Here is a 21,560-nt window from a genome sequence, read left to right as displayed (position 1 = left end):
TACCATGGGACTCCTTGTGCATAATGGATTCCAGTCCTCTTACAGAGTTGCATGTGAAAATGTTATCAATGAGCTGAAGAATCTGGCATTAATAACTTTGCAACATTATAACAAATAGGTAGTCCTGATGTTTTGTTCTTTTTTTAATATATCAAATATATTTCATTGCTTACATTATAGTAGCAGATTGAAAACATCTGCTTACTTGCCACTAGTCCACCAGCAGCAGAAAATCTCAGTTCATTTTCCACAGGCTTGCATGTAACAGGGCTATAATCCAGCTGCTAAGGCTAGATATGGGGCCAGATTAATACTCAAGAGCCTTGGAAATGGAAATAGTGCTTTCTTGCCAAAGATTAGAACAATGATAGACTCCATTTGCTTGTTCCCTTCTCTCTGTTCCTCTGCTCCTATTCGCCACCCTCTCCAACCCATTAATTTGCTTCCTCCCTCCATCCCCTCCCATCCTCTCTTTACAGCTCCATCACCTGTCATGATGATTAAGAAAGACCGGACATCCAGAAACAGCATCTCTTTATCCTGGCAAGAACCTGAACACCCTAATGGGATCATATTGGACTACGAGGTCAAATACTATGAAAAGGTGGGGAAACAATGTGACAGAATTGGGTTGTGTAGGGAAAGAGGCTATTTTCTCATGTGCCCCTTTTGCAAGGTTACCAATGACATTGCTAGGAAGTGGAAGAGCTCTTCTTAGAACTCTAGTAATGTGACCCTTTGAAGTATGGGCAGAGGGGTGTTTAGAAATCATCTTGTGGGCCGAGCCCGTGGTGCACTCGGGAGAATGCAGCGCTGGGAGGGCAGCGACGCTCCCGCCGCGGGTTCGGATCCTATATAGGAATGGCTAGTGCACTCACTGGCTGAGTGCTGAGTCACAAAAAAAGACAAAAAAAAAAAAAAAAAGAAAGAAATCATCTTGTCACATACTCCTCGTTCTACAGCAGTAAGTAACATCAAAGATGTCAATACCAAACGCAAGCCACTTAGTTTTGGCAATAGAGGAGACGTTTATGTCCTTTCTCACCAAGACCCCTGCTCTATCAACTATTTTATAGTAATTCCTAAGTTTATTGATGAACTATTTATTAATTCATTGACTCAAACTTCATTTCCTGACCTTCACCTTCACATGAATTTCATTCAATACAAATAGAAACATTGCACTAACAACATAAACATCATATTATTGAACTGAGAGTGAAAAGCATTTTTGACTCTGTAGAAGGAAATTTAAAAAGAAAATAAGTTAGCCTCACATCATAAAATTGTGGTTCATTAATGCAATTGTAAAAAAAAATAGATACATGTTTATATGTAGAATTTAGGCAGTGATATTTTATTAGTCTAAATAATACTATTTCTCCTGCTTATAAAGTATGGTAATGCTTGAAAGCAAGACATATTCAAACCTTATCGTCAGAACTGGTTCGTTTTACAGCTACTAATGTGAACACAGCATATTTGTGTATCTACTGCAATTTACAAAGTATTTTAAAGGGAATTAAAAACAAATTGTGTATTTATACAGCAATTTACATTTACAAAGCATTTCTGCATACGTTATTTATCTTATGAAGGTAAGAAAATAGGTTCTTTTACAAATAGGAAAACTGAGAGTCAGTGACAGTAGATCAATTTCCCACATCCTCGTTACTAATAAATATTAGGTCTCTGTTTTGAATTCAGTCAGCCCTGATTCCTTGTTTAGTATGTTTTGCCCGATATCATGTACCTCCTTAGACACAAAAATGGATCATTATAGGTATGAGAATTATTAGTATGATCAGTTGTGCAAAAAGGCATAATATATAAATATTCTTTTGCATTCTGTAGTTATTTCCTTTCTTGAAGTTAATGTATTTCACAAGTATGATGCCATTTTTTTTCAAACTCCCCCCTACAGGGAAAAGTTTTGTTAAAGCAAGTGAGACCTAATAGACTTTATTGTGCCAAAACCATAATATAAATAAGCTTTCTTCTAGCTTTCATTCATCCACTGTGATAAAGTCAAATACTCATGTGATTGTGATCTTCTATTTTTAGAAGTGTAACAAGATATACTGAGAAAACATAATAATCTGTGTTTATAGATGATGCATCAGAATCAAAAGAAAATTAATGATGTGCCTCAGTTCAGACTGGATAGCAAAAGTAGGAAAAGAACACCTACTTTTAGATCTATAGGGCTGATTCCAAAGTAGAACTGATCTATATTTATATCTTACACAAACATAATAAAAATTTTTTTGACTTATTTCAAGCTCCATTATTTTTAAAAAATATTAGCCAATGCAGGAAAAAATGGTGGAATATACTGATTATTCCCTAGACATTTTTCAACTCAATTCATACATACATGTAATAATATTTTTAAACATATATAAATACTTATTTATATCATGTATACATAAATTTTAAAATTATTCATAGCTATACGATGCTTGAAAATATTTTGGATGTTTCACTAGAATTTAAGCTTCACAACTTCTAGCTTTCTTGACTGGTTAGTTCACTGATAATGATGAACAGACCCTGGTTCTGGATATGTGGTCAATAATTTCTTTTTTTAGCAAATGAAATAATTATTTATGTAAAATAATTACACTCTACTATTTTTATATTTAATATAATAACTCAAATGCTATCTAATACATAATCATCATTTTAACTAAAAAGTATCCGTAATGTATGACACGTTTTCTATAATATTCTATCTAGTTTTGGTTGAGGATGTGCATTTTCCCATATTACATACTCTAGACTTCATCCCAAGTGCAGAGACATTCTTCCATTGCCTGAAATCAGGTGACCCATAGGTGCTCAGTATACATAAATGTATGTTAGAGGAAAAACACATTCTGCATAAATTCAGTTTTTGTAAACAAGGCTTGACACAAAGAGACTTAACTATTAATGTGAAATGTGAACTCCCAATGTACCATATGAATATACTACAGGAGATCCTTTTTGGATTTTTTTTCTAAACTTTGGTCTGAAGATTTTTGTCTGTACTAAACCAAAGTGACTTAGGTTAAACACAGAGCAAATATAGTTATGATGAGGAAATAATTAAAGTAAAGATACACATAAAACCTTGATGTTTTATGTTTAATATTTTAAAATTGATAGAAATACTTTCTATTTGAGAATCAGTAGGGCATTTCTATTAGATTTAATTCAAAAGAGGTCTTTTCTTCTTTGTAAGTTTTTCTTAAAATTTGATGAAGCTTTCTCATAGCCTTGACTATGAAGAGAACATACTTTCACTCACATATTCACATATTAGTAAGAAAGAAGCCTAACTTTTCCTGCTTTATATGCATAGCATAAATCATACTATCCAAATTAGAAAATTCTACAAATATTTTCATCTTTAAAAAATGCCTTTATTGCATTCAGAGAGTGAAATAATTTTCATGACTTTTTAAAATTCATTATATGCTCTATGTTAAAATTTAAAAGAATCAACTATAAGGAGTTCACTGTTTATTTGATAGCATTATGGAGATTCGATTTTAACATGATTGTTTTTCTTACCTTAAAGCAGGAACAAGAGACAAGTTATACCATTCTGAGGGCAAGAGGCACAAATGTTACCATCAGTAGCCTCAAGCCTGACACTACATATGTATTCCAAATCCGAGCCCGAACAGCAGCTGGATATGGGAGCAACAGCCGCAAGTTTGAGTTTGAAACAAGCCCAGACTGTATGTATTATTTTAGTGTTGTGTTGCGGAGGGGGAGGGCTGTTGCAAAAGTTGTCTAATCATTTATTCTCACTCTCTCTAAATTTTAACAAAATGTGATACATCGAAAATACATTGCTTGGAACATTTAGCAGTTTGCATAGCATTGTGTCTGTGTATTTGTGTTTCTGTGGGTGTGCATCTGGGTTTTTTTTTTTTTTCCTCTTTTATAAGTCAGACATATTCTAATACCTAAAATACTTCCAGTTTTTTATCATTGAATAAATTCTATGGTTTTCATAAATTGCTTTTGACGAACATTATTTAACACAGTTACACACTTCCAGTGACTGTCAATCCAAATATTTCAGGTTCATTGCATGATTCAATGAACTATAAAAAAGAAACTGGATGATCCATGAGGATCTTAATCTTGTTTTAATCCTTAACACATTCAATCATGTATCACTTGGAGAATAAGGATTTTCTAAAATGTGTTTTGTTACTTCATTCACATTCAGAAACAATTTGGATAGCCTGTCCATTCGACCCCATATTTGGCTAAAATTGGTCTAAAATTGGGTAACATTTTTTCCCAGTAACTGTTCTTTCCTTCAAATGCATTAACTTCATATTTAAAAAGCCTTCTAAAATATAATTTTCAAAAACTTAAAATCATGTGTATGATATTAATATAAGATTAACACAAGTTAATGATTTTATTTAATTTATTCATTAATGAGAAGATTAATAAGAGGTTAAAAGCTATTCAATGGAAAACTCAAAGAACAGATACATACACATATGGATACAGCATTTGTATGTGTGTGTGTGTGTGTGTGTGTGTGTGTGTGTGTGTGTGTGTGTGTGTGTTTCAGCAAATGGGAATATTTGACACATTTGCTAATACTTCAGAAACTGGGTTAATATTCTCTGGCATCAATAAATGTGATTGGGATCATCTTTTCAAAAGGTCGTAAACCACTTATGTTTTTAGTAAATAAGTGTCATTTTCATCGTAATAGGAAAAACCATAGACATCACTATCAGTTTTCCATAACTTAATGCATAGTTATAAAATAGCCTAGAAAGATGATGCAAAATGCGTGTGCTTTAGAATTAGACTACCCAGGCAGGGTCTGACAGTGCTCGGCACTCCACTGAAAGGGAGACCGGTAATCTCTTCTGACCAATCCAATTTGCCTTTTTTCCCTGCCATCTATATTTTGCATTTTTTACATATTTTGTTCCTCATCTATAGTCACATTTTTACATGAAGGAAGCTATAAATTCTGCAGGGTATTGAGATTTGAATGTTTTTACAAATCATCTGCTCACAGCAGAACCATGACAATTCTTTGACTCAAAGAAGAGCTGCCATCCTCAAATACATAAATCTATGCTTAAAGACCTCTTTTAAACCTGCTATGATGAAATGAGCAGGAAAAAACCACTCTCTGAGGACATTAGAAACAAAACAGAATACCATGAAAATCTATGTGAACAACATTTAAAACAAATTAAAAACTTAGGTGACAATAAAAAATATAATTGCAACTTAACACTAATAGTTCTAAGTCTTTTTGCAAATTTTAAGTGGTACAAAGAAAATTACTTCTTTTGAAATGATTATAAATTGACTTTTTTCAAACTCTTCAAAGGATATTTGAATTAAAAGCAACAACAAAATCTATATTTAATTTACCAAGAGAAATCCCAGATCATAGAATTAGAAAAAGCAAATATTAAGGAGCAAGAGGATCAGCTCATAATTAGATAAACATTTCTTATGTTAATGCATATTTTGGAATATCTGTCTAATCTTGTATAACCTAAATCAGCACTAATCCTACTTGATAAGTAATTTGCAAAAACAACAAAATTTCCCAAGTTTAGTGTAATTCCAAATTTACCGCAAATATTGCTGTGGTAGCATTTATGCATGAACTTCTAATGAGGCTTCAGTGTCTGAGGTTTAAGAAATATCTTATTTGAAAACTGCAATGTCTTAGGATTTTTGCCAAGTAAGTTTGGTACTTGCAATACTTCCACTGATTTAGTGAGAGAAGAGGAAAACGGTATATTTTAAAAAGGTGAACTTTTTTCTTCTGCCTCTCCATATATAAACTCCCTCTGAGTTGTACAATTTGATTTTTTAAAAATCAATTTACTCTTAGTGCTTCGCCATAGAATTCTTCTAGATTTTAAACATAGATGAGAAAAAAATGCCCTTTGACTTGGGGGGGGGGAGTAAAACAATCAACCCTCACTCCATTATTTTCAAATCAAAATAATATATTCATAAAACTATAAGAATTTAAGAGTCATATTTGTTATATGTTGATATTTAAAAGACATCAGAAGACTCGTGTTTGGGTTTTTTTAACGGTTTGCTTTTTTCCTCTAGTTTTAATTTTTTAAATTACATGAAAAGTTTTTATTTATAACATATCTACATATTTCTTAGTGGAACACAGTGTATTTTGAGCTAGAATTTGGATAGCATTTTCTGAACTTGGTTTATAGGAAAGTTATAGAGGCACTTTGGAGCACATACTTACTTTCCTAAGTACTTTAAAATATCTTACTTTTTGTATTCAGTGCTTTACATTTATCATCATCCTCATTTTACAGATAAAAAATCTGAGGCCTAAAGAGGTTAAGTAAGCTTTCCAAAATCACACAGTTGGTAGCTGTTGGATCTGATTATAGAACAAATGCATTCAGGTGACAGTATTTAAAGTACTTAATAAACATTTCACTTGATCTTGTTCTGTAAGCTATTCAGATACAATTATTTCCTTTTATGCATGATCTAGGACACAGTTTACGTGTTTTTCCTGAGTTTGTATCTCTAGTAAGTGGGAGTAATGAACCAATATTATTCATTCAATGTTTGCTGATTTCAGTAATAAAAATTATCTGATTTGGTTATGTACTTTAGGCAGTCTCTGAGACTCGTAAATACCTAGAGCTAGAGGAAACTGTAGAGACTCCCAGTTTGATTTCATCTTCGCCAGGAGAGGAAATAAGGAACTCTTCTGTCTCCTGTCATGTTTCCCCTCCTGGTTTCACTGAGCTTTATTTTATAAATTGGCTAATCAAAATAACCATAGAACTCAAAATTTGCTGCTCTTTATAAATTATTACAGTTCATGAAATGAAAAGTATTGAGTTAGAGTTATTGTTATGCTTACAAAACATTTTTGAAATGCTGGTTTAAGCTATTTTACAAACTATTCACAGATCTATAGCTAATAGATAGGGATGTATCAGGCACATTCACTGGGAAACAGATACAGAATGGAATTACAAGAGCTTTATAGGGGGAAATACACATGAAGGGTAAAAGAGGGGCAAAGCAGCGTTGGATAAGCAGAACCCAAGAATAAGATGTAGGTCTGTCATCTATGTAAAGAAGGAGGGAAAGAAGAAAGGGATGGAGAGAAAGAGCCTCAGACTGAAATGCAGCTCTGAGAGTCTTGGCCAAGTCAGTGGGGATCCCCGGAGTGCAGATCTCTCATTCAAGGAGTTCTGCATTGGGCAGGAATGGCTGGGTTCCAGTACCCCTGCCCTTGCTGTGTTTAGTTGTTGAGGAAAATGTGACCTCTGTGTGAAGGCAGTGTGGATCCCGAAGGTGCAGCAGCTGGAGGCTGTCTGCTTGCTTCCCTCTTAGCAACAGTGGTATAAACAATAGTTTGCTGGTAGTAAAGAATGAAGTGCTTTCAACAGTTTATATTACGAGTGTGCCATCTTGCCACACTCTGCACTCCTTATCAGATGCTTGGGAAACTTCTAACAGCCCATCTGCCATTTTTTTTTTTTTCTGGCATCATTTAATTATTCCTAAAACCACATATTTTGGAGAAAATCTTCCACACTGTGATTTGAACAGGTTGAAGATGCCATGTTAGTTTTTGGAGAGGTGATAGTAGTCAAGTAACTAAACTCTCTGCTCTTCTTTTGAATCAATTTGTTCATGTGTTCAATCAGCATTGGCGACAGGAGGAACATAGGGATATATGAGCATATGAAAGTGGCTGTTCCAGGAACTATGTGTATTTTGGAAAGTCTAGAGGTTAGGATGTTATTGATCTAAAGATGAGGCTGGGGAATAGATAGAAAACAGAATAGCTTTACATGCTCTGCCAGAGAATTTGTGTTTTATTCTGAAAGTAACAGAGAGCCATGCAAAGATGGCTCTGCCATATAATATTCATTTTATTCTGAAAGTAACGGAGAGCCATGCAAAGATTTTATGCATAGGAATAACATGCTTAAATTAATAATTTAGAGGGAGTACTCTGGTGGCAAGGTAAAAGATAGGAAAGGTATGCAAATAGAGACCAATTAGGAATTTCTAATTATAAATCCAGAAGAGAAATGAAGACATTATCTAGAATATTTAAGAGGATTTGGTGATTAATAGAATGCAGAATAATCAGGAGAGGGAGGCAACAAGGTGACTTCATATTTATGATGTAAATTCTTGCTACTCAGCATCATCAACCCTACCTGGGAGCTCATAAGAAATATACAATCTCAGTTCCTGCTCCAGAGTGACTGAGTCAGAAACTGCTTTTTTCAAAAAGATCTCCAAGAGGTTTCTGTGACTATTAAAGTTTGAAAAGCATTGATCTGAGCCAAGGGTCAGTAAACTTTTTATATAATTGACCAGATAATAAATATTTTAGGCTTTTTTGCACATACAGTTCCTGTTGCTACTACTGAACTTGCCCATTCTACAATAAAATTTGTCATAGACAACATAAAATGAATAATTGTGGCTGTGTTCCAATAAAACTTTATTTATGACACCAAAATTTGAATTTCTTAGAATTTTTTTTTTATTTTTTACTATCATTAGATAGATTTTTTTTGGGGGGGGGTTAACTTCTTTTTATTTTATTGTGAATTTTTTTTATTTACTATTAGCATATTCATTCTTACAAATCGTGATATTTCTGTATGACCTTTGTCCAAACTATCACTTCCCAAACACCTACCCCTTTCCCCCATCTCTAGTATCCTTAGGTTTGTTCTCTCCTTCTGAAAGTTCAACATATTGTTGTGATCTTTTCTTTCTTTCCTTCCTTTCTTCCTAGCAGCCAGATAGGAGTGAGAACATGCAGCATTCCTGTTTCTTTGTCTGGCTTATTTCACTTAATATAATTTTCTCCAGACTCATCCACATTGTTGCAAATGGCAGAATTTCCTTCTTTTTATGGCTGAGTAGTATATTTCATTGTGTATATATATACCACATATCCTTTATCCAGTCATCCATCGATGGACACTTAGATTGGTTCTATATTTTGGCTACTGTAAATATAGCTGCAATGAACATGGGAGTGCAGGTATCCCTTCGATATGATGCTTTCCATTCCTTTGGATACATACCCAGTAGTGGAATTGCTGGATCATATGGTAGCTCTTTCTGTAGTTGTCTGAGAAACCTCCATATAGTCTTCCATAATGTCTGTGCTAATTTACAGTCCCACCAAAAGTGTAGCCTAGCATATTTCACACAGTACATATTCCAGTCATGTTTGATTGATATCATTGAAACAGAGTATTTAATCTTATTAATTAGGTAGATATTTCAAGCAAAATTATGGGAAATGTTTTGTTTGTATCAGACATTAAACTCCATTTCAGAAACAACAGAATACATTTGCCTTAATTTATCAACTCTTCCATGTAGATGTGAGTTGTGATGTGGTCATGCCTGCTATTCTCTTATTTTTTTTCCTTCAACCTCACAGCCTTCTCCATCTCCAGTGAAAACAGCCAAGTGGTGATGATAGCCATCTCAGCGGCTGTAGCGATTATTCTTCTCACTGTCGTCATATATGTTTTGATTGGGAGGTGAGTTCACAGTCTGTTTTACTATTTACTTTCATTATTCATTTGTTTGATGCCTTTGACTGCTGTTAAAATGTAGAGTGTGCCAATAAAGCATTTTAACGAATAAGAATGTTTCCACTTGTATGCTAGTTGTTCTTTTTCTCCTCCCTTTCTTTTTTCTCCATCCTGAGTTCCTTTCCCCACTCTCTAACACACACCACTTCTCTTTTTTGACCCCACTCCTAGTTTTTACTTTCATTTTCCAATTATCTCCTCACTCTTCAAATAACTCCAGATTTCCTTGACACTTTCTCACCCAGAATAACACTGGTAACACTGCATACCACTAATCATTACCAATGGAGACTTTACCCTTCATTCATTCTTACAGTAGTTGTTAAAAAATACTATAAACACATTCTAAGGCCATTATAAAAACTGAACTGGAGGGGTCTGCACAGTAGGAAATCAACTCTACATATCTCCTCATTAGGCAGCTTTCCACAGTCCCCAGAGAGAGAGGCTTTCTACAGAGGATTCAGAAAATATGAAGTCATTAAACTTTCACTAAAGCATTTAATTGTTTGAGGAAAATGCTCTATTGTTTGTGCTTTGCACATTCTGGGCATAGATCATTGTTTTAAGTGTATTCTCCTATGTGTTCTCTTCCTTTGATTTACTTGTAGGTTTTGTGGCTATAACAAGTCAAAACACGGTGCAGATGAAAAAAGACTTCACTTTGGGAATGGGCATTGTAAGTTTCTAAACTTTGATTTTTGTTTTGTTTTACCATTTTAGTTTTAGTACATGTTGATTTATAATTGGGTAAATTTCCCCCGACAAAGAAAATTTAAAAGTAGTTTTACAGAAAAATTGAGTATATTAAAATTATTTTAGAAGGAGAAGGAAATTCATGGCTCTGCATTAAGTAATTTTTACGTGGCTACATTTCAACATACTTACTCTATAGTGAAGAGTAACCTGTGCTTTATATTTAAATAATGCACATGATGGTTAGTAGGAACTGTAGTTAGCTCTGCATGGCTGAAATGCAAAGCGTATCTTCCATTTCCTTATTACTAGTTCTTTGCTAAAATCTAAATAGGAGACTTTTCTCTTTCCTAACTGCCAAGTAAATATAAACAACCTCTGTTTATTTGAACTGCCTTATTCCATTTTGTCAATCAACCAGGAAAGAGCCTTAAGAATAAACTGTTTATTTTAGAGTTACATGATATCCAACAAGTGGTAAAGCCAGCACTTCCCCCCACATTTTAATACCAACCAATTTTGCCTCTTTTAATATATTCTAAAAGAAATGCTCTTTTTGTAAATGTAATGTTTACATCTAACAAAAAGACTTTTTTTTCTTGTGGCGAAACAAATCATCCCAGGTGTTTTGCTTTTCCAAACTGTGGCTCAGCTTAGTGTGGCGGTTACTAATCAGTGGTCTTAAAAGGAATAGCATGTTCTCATGGAAATTAGTACAAAGACTATACTCATGCTCATGTGCTCTAAAATAATCTCAATATAACTAATGTAGTCTTGTATGCATTCCTTTCTTTAGCATTCACTATTACCTTCTAAAATTATTTTAAAATCAATATGATACTTTCTATCAGCCATTGAATTTGCATCTAAAAATGGTAGCTTTAGTTATAACTCAAGTAAAAAAACTTGATTGCCTTTTAGTAGCATCGAGGAGGCACAGAGTAGACTGAAAAAAAAATGTATTCTAAAATGTAAATTGACTTGCCATGCAAAAAGTGCAAGAGTTTGCAGAAGCATTGTTCTGTCCATCTCATTACAGTTATTATGTGATAATTCACAAAAAAGCCAAAGTACTACCTTCTTAATATCAACATCATATTAATCCACATTAGTTAGGTTACCAACTCAAAAGTCTTAGAAGAGTGCATGCACAAATTACAGGGTATTTGTCTTCCTTTTTTGCATAGGCCCACAAAACACTCTGTTACAATCTCCATGTTTAAATTAGAGCAGTTATATTCTTGTGGATTAAGTTGCTCTTAGTTTGAATTGAGCAATTGATGTAAATATTGTCTTTACTGCAAGATCATGCTGATTTGGTTTTTTTAATAGGAATGATAAGTCTTACAAATTTGGAGCTTTGATAAATTTCTATGGGCCAATTGTAAGCAAGTTCCTGTAACTCCCCAGTCTGTTTTGCTGTTGGTTTTGTGGTAGACTTTGTTGAAACTTTAAATTATTTCAAATGCACAATATCCTTATGATGGACAAACAAAAAAGAAATGCATTTTATCCTCACTGCAAGCACATAAAGTAACTTATATGCATGTCATAAACTTTCTGCCTCTTAATACTACAGCTGGTTTATTTCAGACCATTTATTTGGTATTACTTTAAAAAGCTCTAGCTATGAACTATTCCCTCCAGCCTTGTTACAAATCCTATAATATTGCTTCAAAAGGAAAGAAATGTGTTTTACCTCCTAAGATCCTGTCCCCTTGCCCTCTCTGGCTGGGCCTTTTTACTTTTCTGCTATCCTTAGGGCAACTCATGCTGGTAAAATGGAAATGTAAATTATTGTGTTTGCACAGAACGAGCTGTAAAGTAGTGCAGCTTAACACGTGTGCATGTGTTTATTATCTGGTTTTCATGACAGAGCCCAGTTACTCTGTGTACAGCCCCTAATTATTGGTGTGAAGGGATTATGTGCCTCTCAGCCTGAATCACCTGATTCGTGCCACCTCTGGGGTCAGCAGTTAAAAATCAGCAGCCAAAGCTCCCACAGAGAACAGACTATTTTATTTAGGGAGTGTGTGTGTATTTATATTTGTAATTTTTTTCCTCAAATGTCATGTGGATGGAAAAGCAATTTACCTTATTTTAATTAACAGCAATGGATATGATGATTTTATTTAGGAATGACTATTTAATTTTTAGTGTCTTTAGTAATACATATGTTCTCTAGGGCTGACTGGTACTGAAGGGTAGAAATTTTAAAGCACACTTTCAAGACTTTTTAATGCCTTGGCTTATTAAAAATATTTGAGACATTATTCCTGACAACTCATTTGATAATTATTGCAAGTTCTGATGCCAGCAAGCCTCCTTCAAATTGATTTTATTAAGTTCAACAAGTTAAAATATTTGTAATTGTTTACCAAAAAAAAATTCAATTTTCCCTTAGGTTTAAAGTGTCATATTTTTATTTGAAGAGGAATGCTAGATTTCTGTACATTAGTATTACTAAGTAGAGGCAAATCAAAACTGGAAGATCACATATAATAGCCACAATCTCAAGTGAGTCCTCATCAAAATGTAACTAAATTGACCTGACTAAACAAAAAGATTCCAACAAAATTTTATCTCCTACATATCTTAGTAACTCTGTACTTACTTTCATAGTTTTCCTTACTCCAAAGCAAGAAAAATATGATAGCTTTTCATACTCTGTTTCTTATTTTAAGGGTAAAGTGTTTTAGTACTGATATTAGAAGTTGTTTACTGTAATAATAAAGTATAGGAGTTCACCGTATTAAAGGGTGACTTTGCCCTCTGTTTTTAAAGGAAGGAATATTGTATATATGAAAGAAGCATGCAAACTGATCTGTGAACTAAAAAGAAATGGGCATTTCTGAGCCCAAAATCTACCAACAGGAAACTTTAGTGATATTAATAATTGCAAACAAATATTCTTAACAATGAAAATACTAATTAGGGCAATAATCTCTATCATTTCTTGAGCACTAACTGCATAATACGCACTTAGGCTATTCACTCAAAGAGTTAGTTTTCAGGAGCTTTTTCCTCTCTGAGGCCCAGCTTGTCCTTTTTGCTGAGCTATCCAAGACAGAAAAACTCCAAAGATGGAATTCCCACTTCAAAAGCTTCTCCACTGTGTTGGTCCAAACCAACTTAAATTTTCCCAGTTCTGTAGATGTTGACTTCATAGATAGGGTGTCTTTTAAAATTATCCACACCCTGCCTCAGGCTGGAGAGTGGCTGCTCTTCTGCAATAGCAGCATCAGCACCAGGCAGAAGTAAGAGGATGTCCCTTTCTTCTGTTATCTCCCATTTGCTCCCTGTTGGGAAAATAGAATACTTTAATCAGGCCCACCTTGCCAGTTGGGGGTGGTGCAGTGAATTCTTTGTAAATAAGTTGTGTGGGGGTGGAATTGGTGTGCGTGTGCAGCACTGTGACTTGGCTGGCATTGAGTGCCTTAGGCATCTACTCCTTGCAGCCATGCTCTCAAACCTATGGCTCCAAGGACCTGTTTGCAGGTTACCTAGCTCATAGACCTGTGTGTGAGGGGTCTGGTGACCCAGCCTGCAATGTGAAGGGTTTGTGACCCAGTCTGTGAACGAGCTTGAGGGGTCTGTGAGCTCCAGACCTAGCCCTAGCTCAACAATTGGCCCAGTCGGCAGGATTATGGGCAGGTAAAGAGCTTGACACTCCCTCTCATTCCTATAATGCTTGTTAAAGTCATCCCAAGAAGTAGCTGAAGAAAACAGAGTTTTCACCTTCCGTCTCTCTCAGTCACTATTTCTTTAATAATCCATTTATCCTTATTCCTATGTTTCTGTACTCAAAACCTCTATGGAAGCTTCACAGGAACATAAATTATAACATAGTGTAACCATGGCACTCATGAAGTTGTCTTGTTGAAAAGCTACACAATAAGATTTCAATTAATTGATGCTATATTAGTGTATGTATATAATACATACATAAATAAACCTACTCACAGCTTAGATCTTTAGAGTGAATGTTAAACATGGTATAGTATCAGAAGACATGCCATTTTCTATTCTTTAATTGATATATCTGTAATTACGGTAACTATCCCTCCTTACGAAAATATTTCACATACTGTTACTTATTGTCAGATATTGCATTGTAGTAGATATTTGGGTACTGTAGTGTTTGTGGAATCATAAATGTGTAATAGAATGATGGCATTCACTCACTAGTGCTACTAGTAGTAACTACTAGGCCTATTCAACTCTGAACCATCTTTCTTCTTAAGATTTTCTTTTTTGAATGTCCATTTTCCTTCTAGCATTTTGCAGAGAAAACTCCTCATTGTGGTTTCTCTTTATGCTTCATAATGGGAAATTCTTTTCTTAAATTTTTCAACACTTAGTCCAATGTCTCTGCCAGTGTCTGTGATACTACAGAATAAACTAAAGGTTGGTGTGCTTTGTTGGAGTAGAAATTTTTTAAAATCATTAATGTTATCATAAAATTTTCTCAGTAAGGGTTTTATGAATCTAGCTGCAATAATGCCTTTCTTTCTTCTCTTAAACAGTAAAACTTCCAGGTCTCAGGACTTATGTTGACCCACATACATATGAAGACCCAACCCAAGCAGTTCATGAGTTTGCCAGGGAATTGGATGCTACCAACATATCCATTGACAAAGTTGTTGGAGCAGGTAATCACCACAATAACCCCACTGCCAACCTAGGATGTTAATCACAAGTTTACAACTATGAATAAGAATGCTACCTGAGATTCCTTAGTTTCTGAGTCCTAAGTATATTGCTGCGGAAAGAGGCATTTTGTGATTTCATGATCAAAGGCAGGCAATAAATAAACTGAGTATTTAATGGAATGCAGTAATTTCAAAGGTGCCAGACTTACAGACTCACAGACCATGGCTGACTTTTTATTTATTGAATTTCAGAGGCAGCAGCAGCAACAGCTCAATCTTCCCATGGCTATGCTGATCATGTGTCACAAATCCTATTCAGCTAAATAGGGATAACAGGATAAAAGTGTGTCTCACTTTAAACAAACTCAGTAATTGAAAACTTTGATTTTCAATTTTAGAATCCTCTTTGGAATGAAAAGAACAAACAACACAAAATAAAATCATAACACATTTTACATAAATTTCATAGCAACTAATTTGAGCAGGTAGATATTTTAAATAATATGAAGAGCTACATTTTAATACTTGCTTGTCTTATATAAACTATTTATTTGTTTTAATGCTGTCTTCGTATAGATATCTCTTTATTCAAATCATTGATTTACTCAGTCATAAATTCATTAGCAAACAAATCTGGGAGTGATTATTAAAAAGCAGTTATATATTTACTATAAAAAATTTAGGTATTCGTGAAATAACGGTATTTAACACATTTACACATAAACATATAATAAATGCAATAAGTGTGGGAATAAAACTACCATGCAAAAGTGAAAATGAACCATGCCCAACAAAAAAGAGTTTTGCATCATCATCTCATCCTTCCATGTTGCTCTTAACACAAGCACAAACTAGTTAAGCTGATGCAGAAATTAGAGTGAAAGATAGAGAAATTAACTCATTGAATTATGCATAACATATTGGATCACATTTTCTGCAAGTACTATATATATTTATGACTGATGCTTCTTTACACAAATGTGCATGTAATTGTTTCTGTTTCTTTTTTTATACACTAAAGCAGCATTTAAAATTCAAGTAGTAGTTAGCATGCAAAGAGGATAATCTGGATAACTCATGTTATCTAAATAAAATGATGATTTACTAAAGCTTCTCTTCTGATTTACTCAATGTCTTATCGTCCTAAAGTTCACATGTGCAGGTCATATTAAAATATGAAGCTGATGTTTATAAAAGGAAACTGGAGTAGGTACCTCTTTTTTTCATAATTTAAGACTTGAGAATGTACACATTCACCATACATCTATGGTGACCCAATGCCAAAACAGGTATGTATTGATAACTCTGTTTCATTTATACAGTCCTGCTTTGTGAACAGCTCCATGATGCAGGAGGTTTTTGTCTGGCTGGTGTTAATGTTGCCCCACAAGAGTGCACTGTTCTCTAGCATGGAAGCTGCAGCAGATGCAGTACAAAGACTTTGCACAATCAACTGGAGAATCTGATGAGAGGAGGAAAAACTCACTTATGCTCGGCCAGTGTTCAGTAGGCCAGGCAGACATTAGTGTGACCTTGAAATTTGGGCCCTCTGCATTGGTAAAAGATCTTATACAGAGATCTTATTGACAGAGCCAGATATAGAACACAGTGGTATGAGATAAAGCACACTCATTAAAAATGGTATCTGATAAATGAAATGAGGTCTACTTATGCTGAATCACTTAATAATTCCTGAAGCTCATTAAAGATTAGAGCAGAGCTTCTTTTATCTTACTGTCTACAAAGATATTTGTAAATAGTTAGACATATGCCCCATATTCAGTATTTGCAAGTAGGTTTATCTTTAAAGTTGATTATACTTCTCCTGGAAGAATTAAATATAATATCCACACCCAATTCTAGATTGTCTTGATTACTTTTGGAAGGTTTGCCATTGCCAAGACAGAATACAAAATCAGTATTTTAAAACCTACTATTTTTTTTTAACATTTTGGTTTGCCAAATTTAAAATATGTACAAAAATAGATGAACTAGTATGATAATATAAGGAACCTGTGTGTATTCATTTCTAAAATAGTTTCAATAACAATCAACTCATGTCATCCTTGTTTCATCTATACCCTTACTTCTTACATTCTTTTCAATTTTTAAAAATAATTTAATATTATTTATACAACTTTGATAGCTATGCTAAACTCATTAGCAACTACCTTCCATTGCTAGAAAGACTAACCTTTCAGCCAATGACAGAATTTCCATAATCAATTAAACTTATGGAAAGACTCTATATACGTGTGAGCCAATTCTCTAATTGTTTTGTCAGAGATTTTTATTGAAATAAATAGGTGTTACGGAAATTCTCACTTATACATTAGATCATCAGAACAATTATACTCATACTGCAAATGATAAAATTAAGCCATAAATTAACTTTCTTAAAGCAGCAAAATTTCTATTAATGAGGAATTCATAATGACTAAAATTCCTAATTTTATTCCTCAATCCAACCATTCCTTCAAGGATTAAATACTGAAAATTGCTGAAGATGGAAAGTATTTATCAAGCCCTTAATGCAAGCTAGGCATTCACATGATGTTTAACTTCATTAGCCCTTATAAATAGATATGATATATATTTCCATTTCAACAGATGAAAAAACAAAAGCTGAGAATTTGAATAAGCCTGGTCATGTAAAAATGGATAACCAAAAATTGAATCTTGTAGGCTCCAACTTCAAAGCCCCTAATAAACACTGTAGATCATAGTAATGATGATTTTTGTAAGGATTAAATGAGATAATTCATGTATAGCACTTAGCTGACACACTAGCATTGTTCATTATGTATTATTAATATGCTTCTTGTATTTAAACACTAGAAGGAGATTGGGCTTTGAGCTGGTGCAGGGTGGACGGTCATTCTACTTAAAAACAGCTAGATTTTTTCCCCTATTTTAAATGAAGTTAGTGTAAAAGTTTATTTTGACCAACTTTTACATTGCACATCTTAAATCAACATACTGTACCCATTCTCATAAAATATACGTATTTCAAAGGGTAAATAAAAACTGCTGCACTTACTAGATTTTAAAAAGTACAAGGTCTGGTAGCTGCACTTTCACTTAGAAATGACAAGATCTAAATTTCCTTTCTTATGGGTGCAAAATTAATTGCATATGACAACATAAAACTTGGCTAGATGGAAAGAATGGGGATTGTATTTAACAAATTTTTGATAACTTTCCCAACACAGTTCTTTTAAATTACACTATTATAAACACAATTGAATTAATGTTAACATTTTAATGTGTTGGATAATATATTGATGACCATTTCTAGTATTTATCTGATGAAATAATCACATTTTCTAAATTTTGTGATTTTTAAAAGTTAGTATTACTGAAACACCATTTTCATGAATTTTGAAGGTACTTATACGTTCACATGTGTCCAGGTATCCCACATAGAATGAAGAGAGGAACTCTAATAGGCTGAACTCTGACCCTTGATCTCCCCAGTGAAATACTCTTACAAAATGTTCTCTTTTACAAATGCCTGTCCAGTATGACATGAACCTTTTTATCACCATCATCATTATAACCATCTCTTACATTAATATAGAATTTGGTATTTTATAAAGCACTTTTATATTCATTTGTCTATTTGATGTAAACAAAAACTCTTGAGATGTTAATAGATAATTTATCCTTCTTAAGGTGGGTCTGAACTCAGAGAGACAAATAGTTATTAATATTTAGATGACATTTATTTTGTGTCTGGCACTGTTCTGAGTGCTTGACATGCGTTCATTCCTTTAACATAACAACCTTACGAGGTAGACACAATTGGTGTACTCATGTTATAGATAAGAAAACAGAGGCACAGATAAGTCACACAGTAAAAATCACACAGCTCATAAGTGAGAGAGGCTGAATTAGACCCTGACCAATTTGGGTCCAGGATGAATTCTCTTAACAGCTCTGTATTCTCCCTCCTACAAATTGACAAGTAATGTATCATTTAGAATAAGTTGTGATGACATCCAAATTTAAAGCATGATCCATTTTACCATATTGACTCATGATAATGGCAGAATTGTTGTCAGCAAATTAAAGTTTATTATGGATGCCTCCTTATGATTTTCCCAAACTTAATGTTTACACAAAGTGAACTGGAGCTCTTCAGCCATCTTCAAATAACCCTGTATAAGGAAAGAAACTCTTACTCCTGCTTACAAACTCTAACAGTGAATTACCTTGCATCATAACTTCTCTTTCTCCTAACACTCCCCCATCTATAATGACATAGACCCCCTTGAATTTACTACTATCAATGAACTTTCTAAGTTTCACTCTCTAATTCTGCCTATCATCCTAAGGAACACTATAGCTGAAGATATTATCTTCTCTACACTTCCTCAAAGGGAAGAAACTAGTTCTGCCTTGTTTGGCATTATCTCTTCATGTGTTTCATAGTGTCTGCCATAGTGTCGCTAGTTCATGAGTATTTTTTTAATAAATGCATAAATATCAGCTTTTGGACTTGAACTCTGCCAACGTACAGTGGAAGAGATTGCTTTGAAAACAGTGGCAAGACAGGATTCTTGGGAAAAGATTAAATCTGGGGGAGAAAAGAGCTTCCTGGAGATAGGCAAGTCATTCGTAGTCACAAAGTAGGTAAATCAGTAGAAAAGCCTGCTACTTTGTGGGTCAAACCATTTTGTTTTTTGTTTTTTTTGTCCAAGTGGACAAAAAATAGAGAAGAATTATCTCAATTCTCTGTGGCTGATACATAGGTCATGAAACGCATAGACAATTAACAGTGAGAAGACTGGACCAAGAATGTTATTACAATCCATAGAGAGCCAAAAACATAATAATGTCATTAACCCTAGAATATATCAGAAAAAACTCTCACTTGATATTAAAAACCATTTTTTAAAAATATGATGCAAAACAGATCTAATACTCCACACAATAGGACTGAACAAAGAACATTCTATGGTTGGCACTACTCTGTGGCAATCATTATGGCAGCCATGGGGACAGAGAAATGAATATAAAGGGTCTCTGCTCTCAGGAAGCTCAAAGTCTAATGAAAGAGGTATAGGAAAATCTTCTCAGCAACAATTTATATTAGGAGAGACTTCCTGGGAGAATAAATTTATATTAGTCCTAGGCGATTTTATATCCATTGGATTAGACCATTTAAAAGTCTCATATTCAACAAATTCTGGATTAAGTTCACATTTAGGAAAACTTTTTTTTAAAAAAACTTGAAGACACTGAATCTAAGAAAATATTTAGATAAGACATGCTATGTTTTTTTGATACTGTTATATTATTGTACTTCTCCCAGAAGCCTAAAGAATTTTATACCCGGTAGGTCAATCATGCAACACACCAATACTCCAAAAAACGGAATTGATAGCAAATGCTTTTATTCTCATTTTCAGAGAATCTGAGTATATAGCCAAATTAGCCTTCTTAGTAAAATTAACTAGTTAAAAACATCTCAAATTTAATCCAATGCTCAACACATATTATCTATGCTGACCTTTGATAACCCTAAGAAAATAGTAGCTATGAGGACAAGGAATAAAAAGTCTGGTAGAAACAACTCTCAATTTTCCTTTTGCTTTTTTTAAATATTGTATTATTCACAGTATGATACTTTAAAATATGTGGAGCTTCTTACAAGGCCCATTTTCCACCAGGATATGGATGTCCTGGGGTTTCCTAGGCGATCTCATGTTACCATCTTTCAAAATAGTTTGGAGGCCTATAGTGTACATCTTGTAGGTCAAAGGCATACATATTTGCAAAGTAAGTATTAGAAACAGTTGCTCTCTACTGATAATTTTTTACTACATAATTTCTTACATTTTGTGTTCTGCATTCTAATAGGTGAGTTTGGAGAGGTGTGCAGTGGTCGCTTAAAACTTCCTTCAAAGAAAGAGATTTCAGTGGCCATCAAGACCCTGAAAGTGGGCTATACAGAAAAGCAGAGGAGAGACTTCCTGGGAGAAGCAAGCATTATGGGACAGTTTGACCATCCCAATATCATTCGGCTGGAAGGAGTTGTTACTAAAAGTAAGTAATGTCATAGAACCTGCTTTTGTGTGTATTGAGCAAAGATTGTTTAAACCCAAACTCAATCCTTTCAGAATTTTGATGAATATCTTTTCTCATAAGTATCTTCTGTTCTAACAAAAAGACCAGTTTGGGATTAACATGCCTTTCTTTGACAATAGAGCAAAGATATTAACTAGTGTTATATTAAAGTTCTAGTCTAGATTTTATAAATTTTAAAAACATATATATTAGGGGTTAGACATTGGACTATTCAAAAATAGGCTGATTAAAAGATAGTTAGGAAGAGAATTGTGAGAAACTTTCTGTTATATAGAGTAGCAAGGAAAAACGATGACTCAGTTTTAACAGGAACTCCCAGCTAGCTGCCTTTTCTTTTATTGTTTGTCAGCTCCATTTAAGCTTCCAGTGGTTTACTCCGCCTCACCCCACTGCCTTTAGGAAAATTATGGAAGTCTTGGGAATGCTTCTTAGCTTTAAAGATTTGGATCACAGTACACCCGACACCTTTTCTTGGTTCTCAGTGGATTTC

At 34.0% G+C, this 21,560-nt stretch overlaps 1 protein-coding gene across 1 annotated transcript in view; it reads left to right on the top strand.

The window, feature by feature from the left end:
• EPHA3 (EPH receptor A3) overlaps positions 1–21,560 on the top strand; it is a 264,085-nt gene that overhangs the window by 189,960 nt on the left and 52,565 nt on the right. The window contains exons 4-9 of the mRNA XM_063079677.1: positions 480–604; positions 3,566–3,728; positions 9,473–9,575; positions 10,241–10,308; positions 14,852–14,977; positions 20,843–21,028. Of these exons, the coding sequence (XP_062935747.1) occupies positions 480–604; positions 3,566–3,728; positions 9,473–9,575; positions 10,241–10,308; positions 14,852–14,977; positions 20,843–21,028 (771 nt within the window). The remainder of the gene's footprint in view (positions 1–479; positions 605–3,565; positions 3,729–9,472; positions 9,576–10,240; positions 10,309–14,851; positions 14,978–20,842; positions 21,029–21,560) is intronic.

This window comes from Cynocephalus volans, chromosome 1 (assembly GCF_027409185.1).
Source record: "Cynocephalus volans isolate mCynVol1 chromosome 1, mCynVol1.pri, whole genome shotgun sequence".
Lineage (NCBI taxonomy): Eukaryota > Metazoa > Chordata > Mammalia > Dermoptera > Cynocephalidae > Cynocephalus > Cynocephalus volans.
Note: the sequence above shows the minus strand (reverse complement) of the source record. Positions and strands in the feature narration are given on the sequence as shown.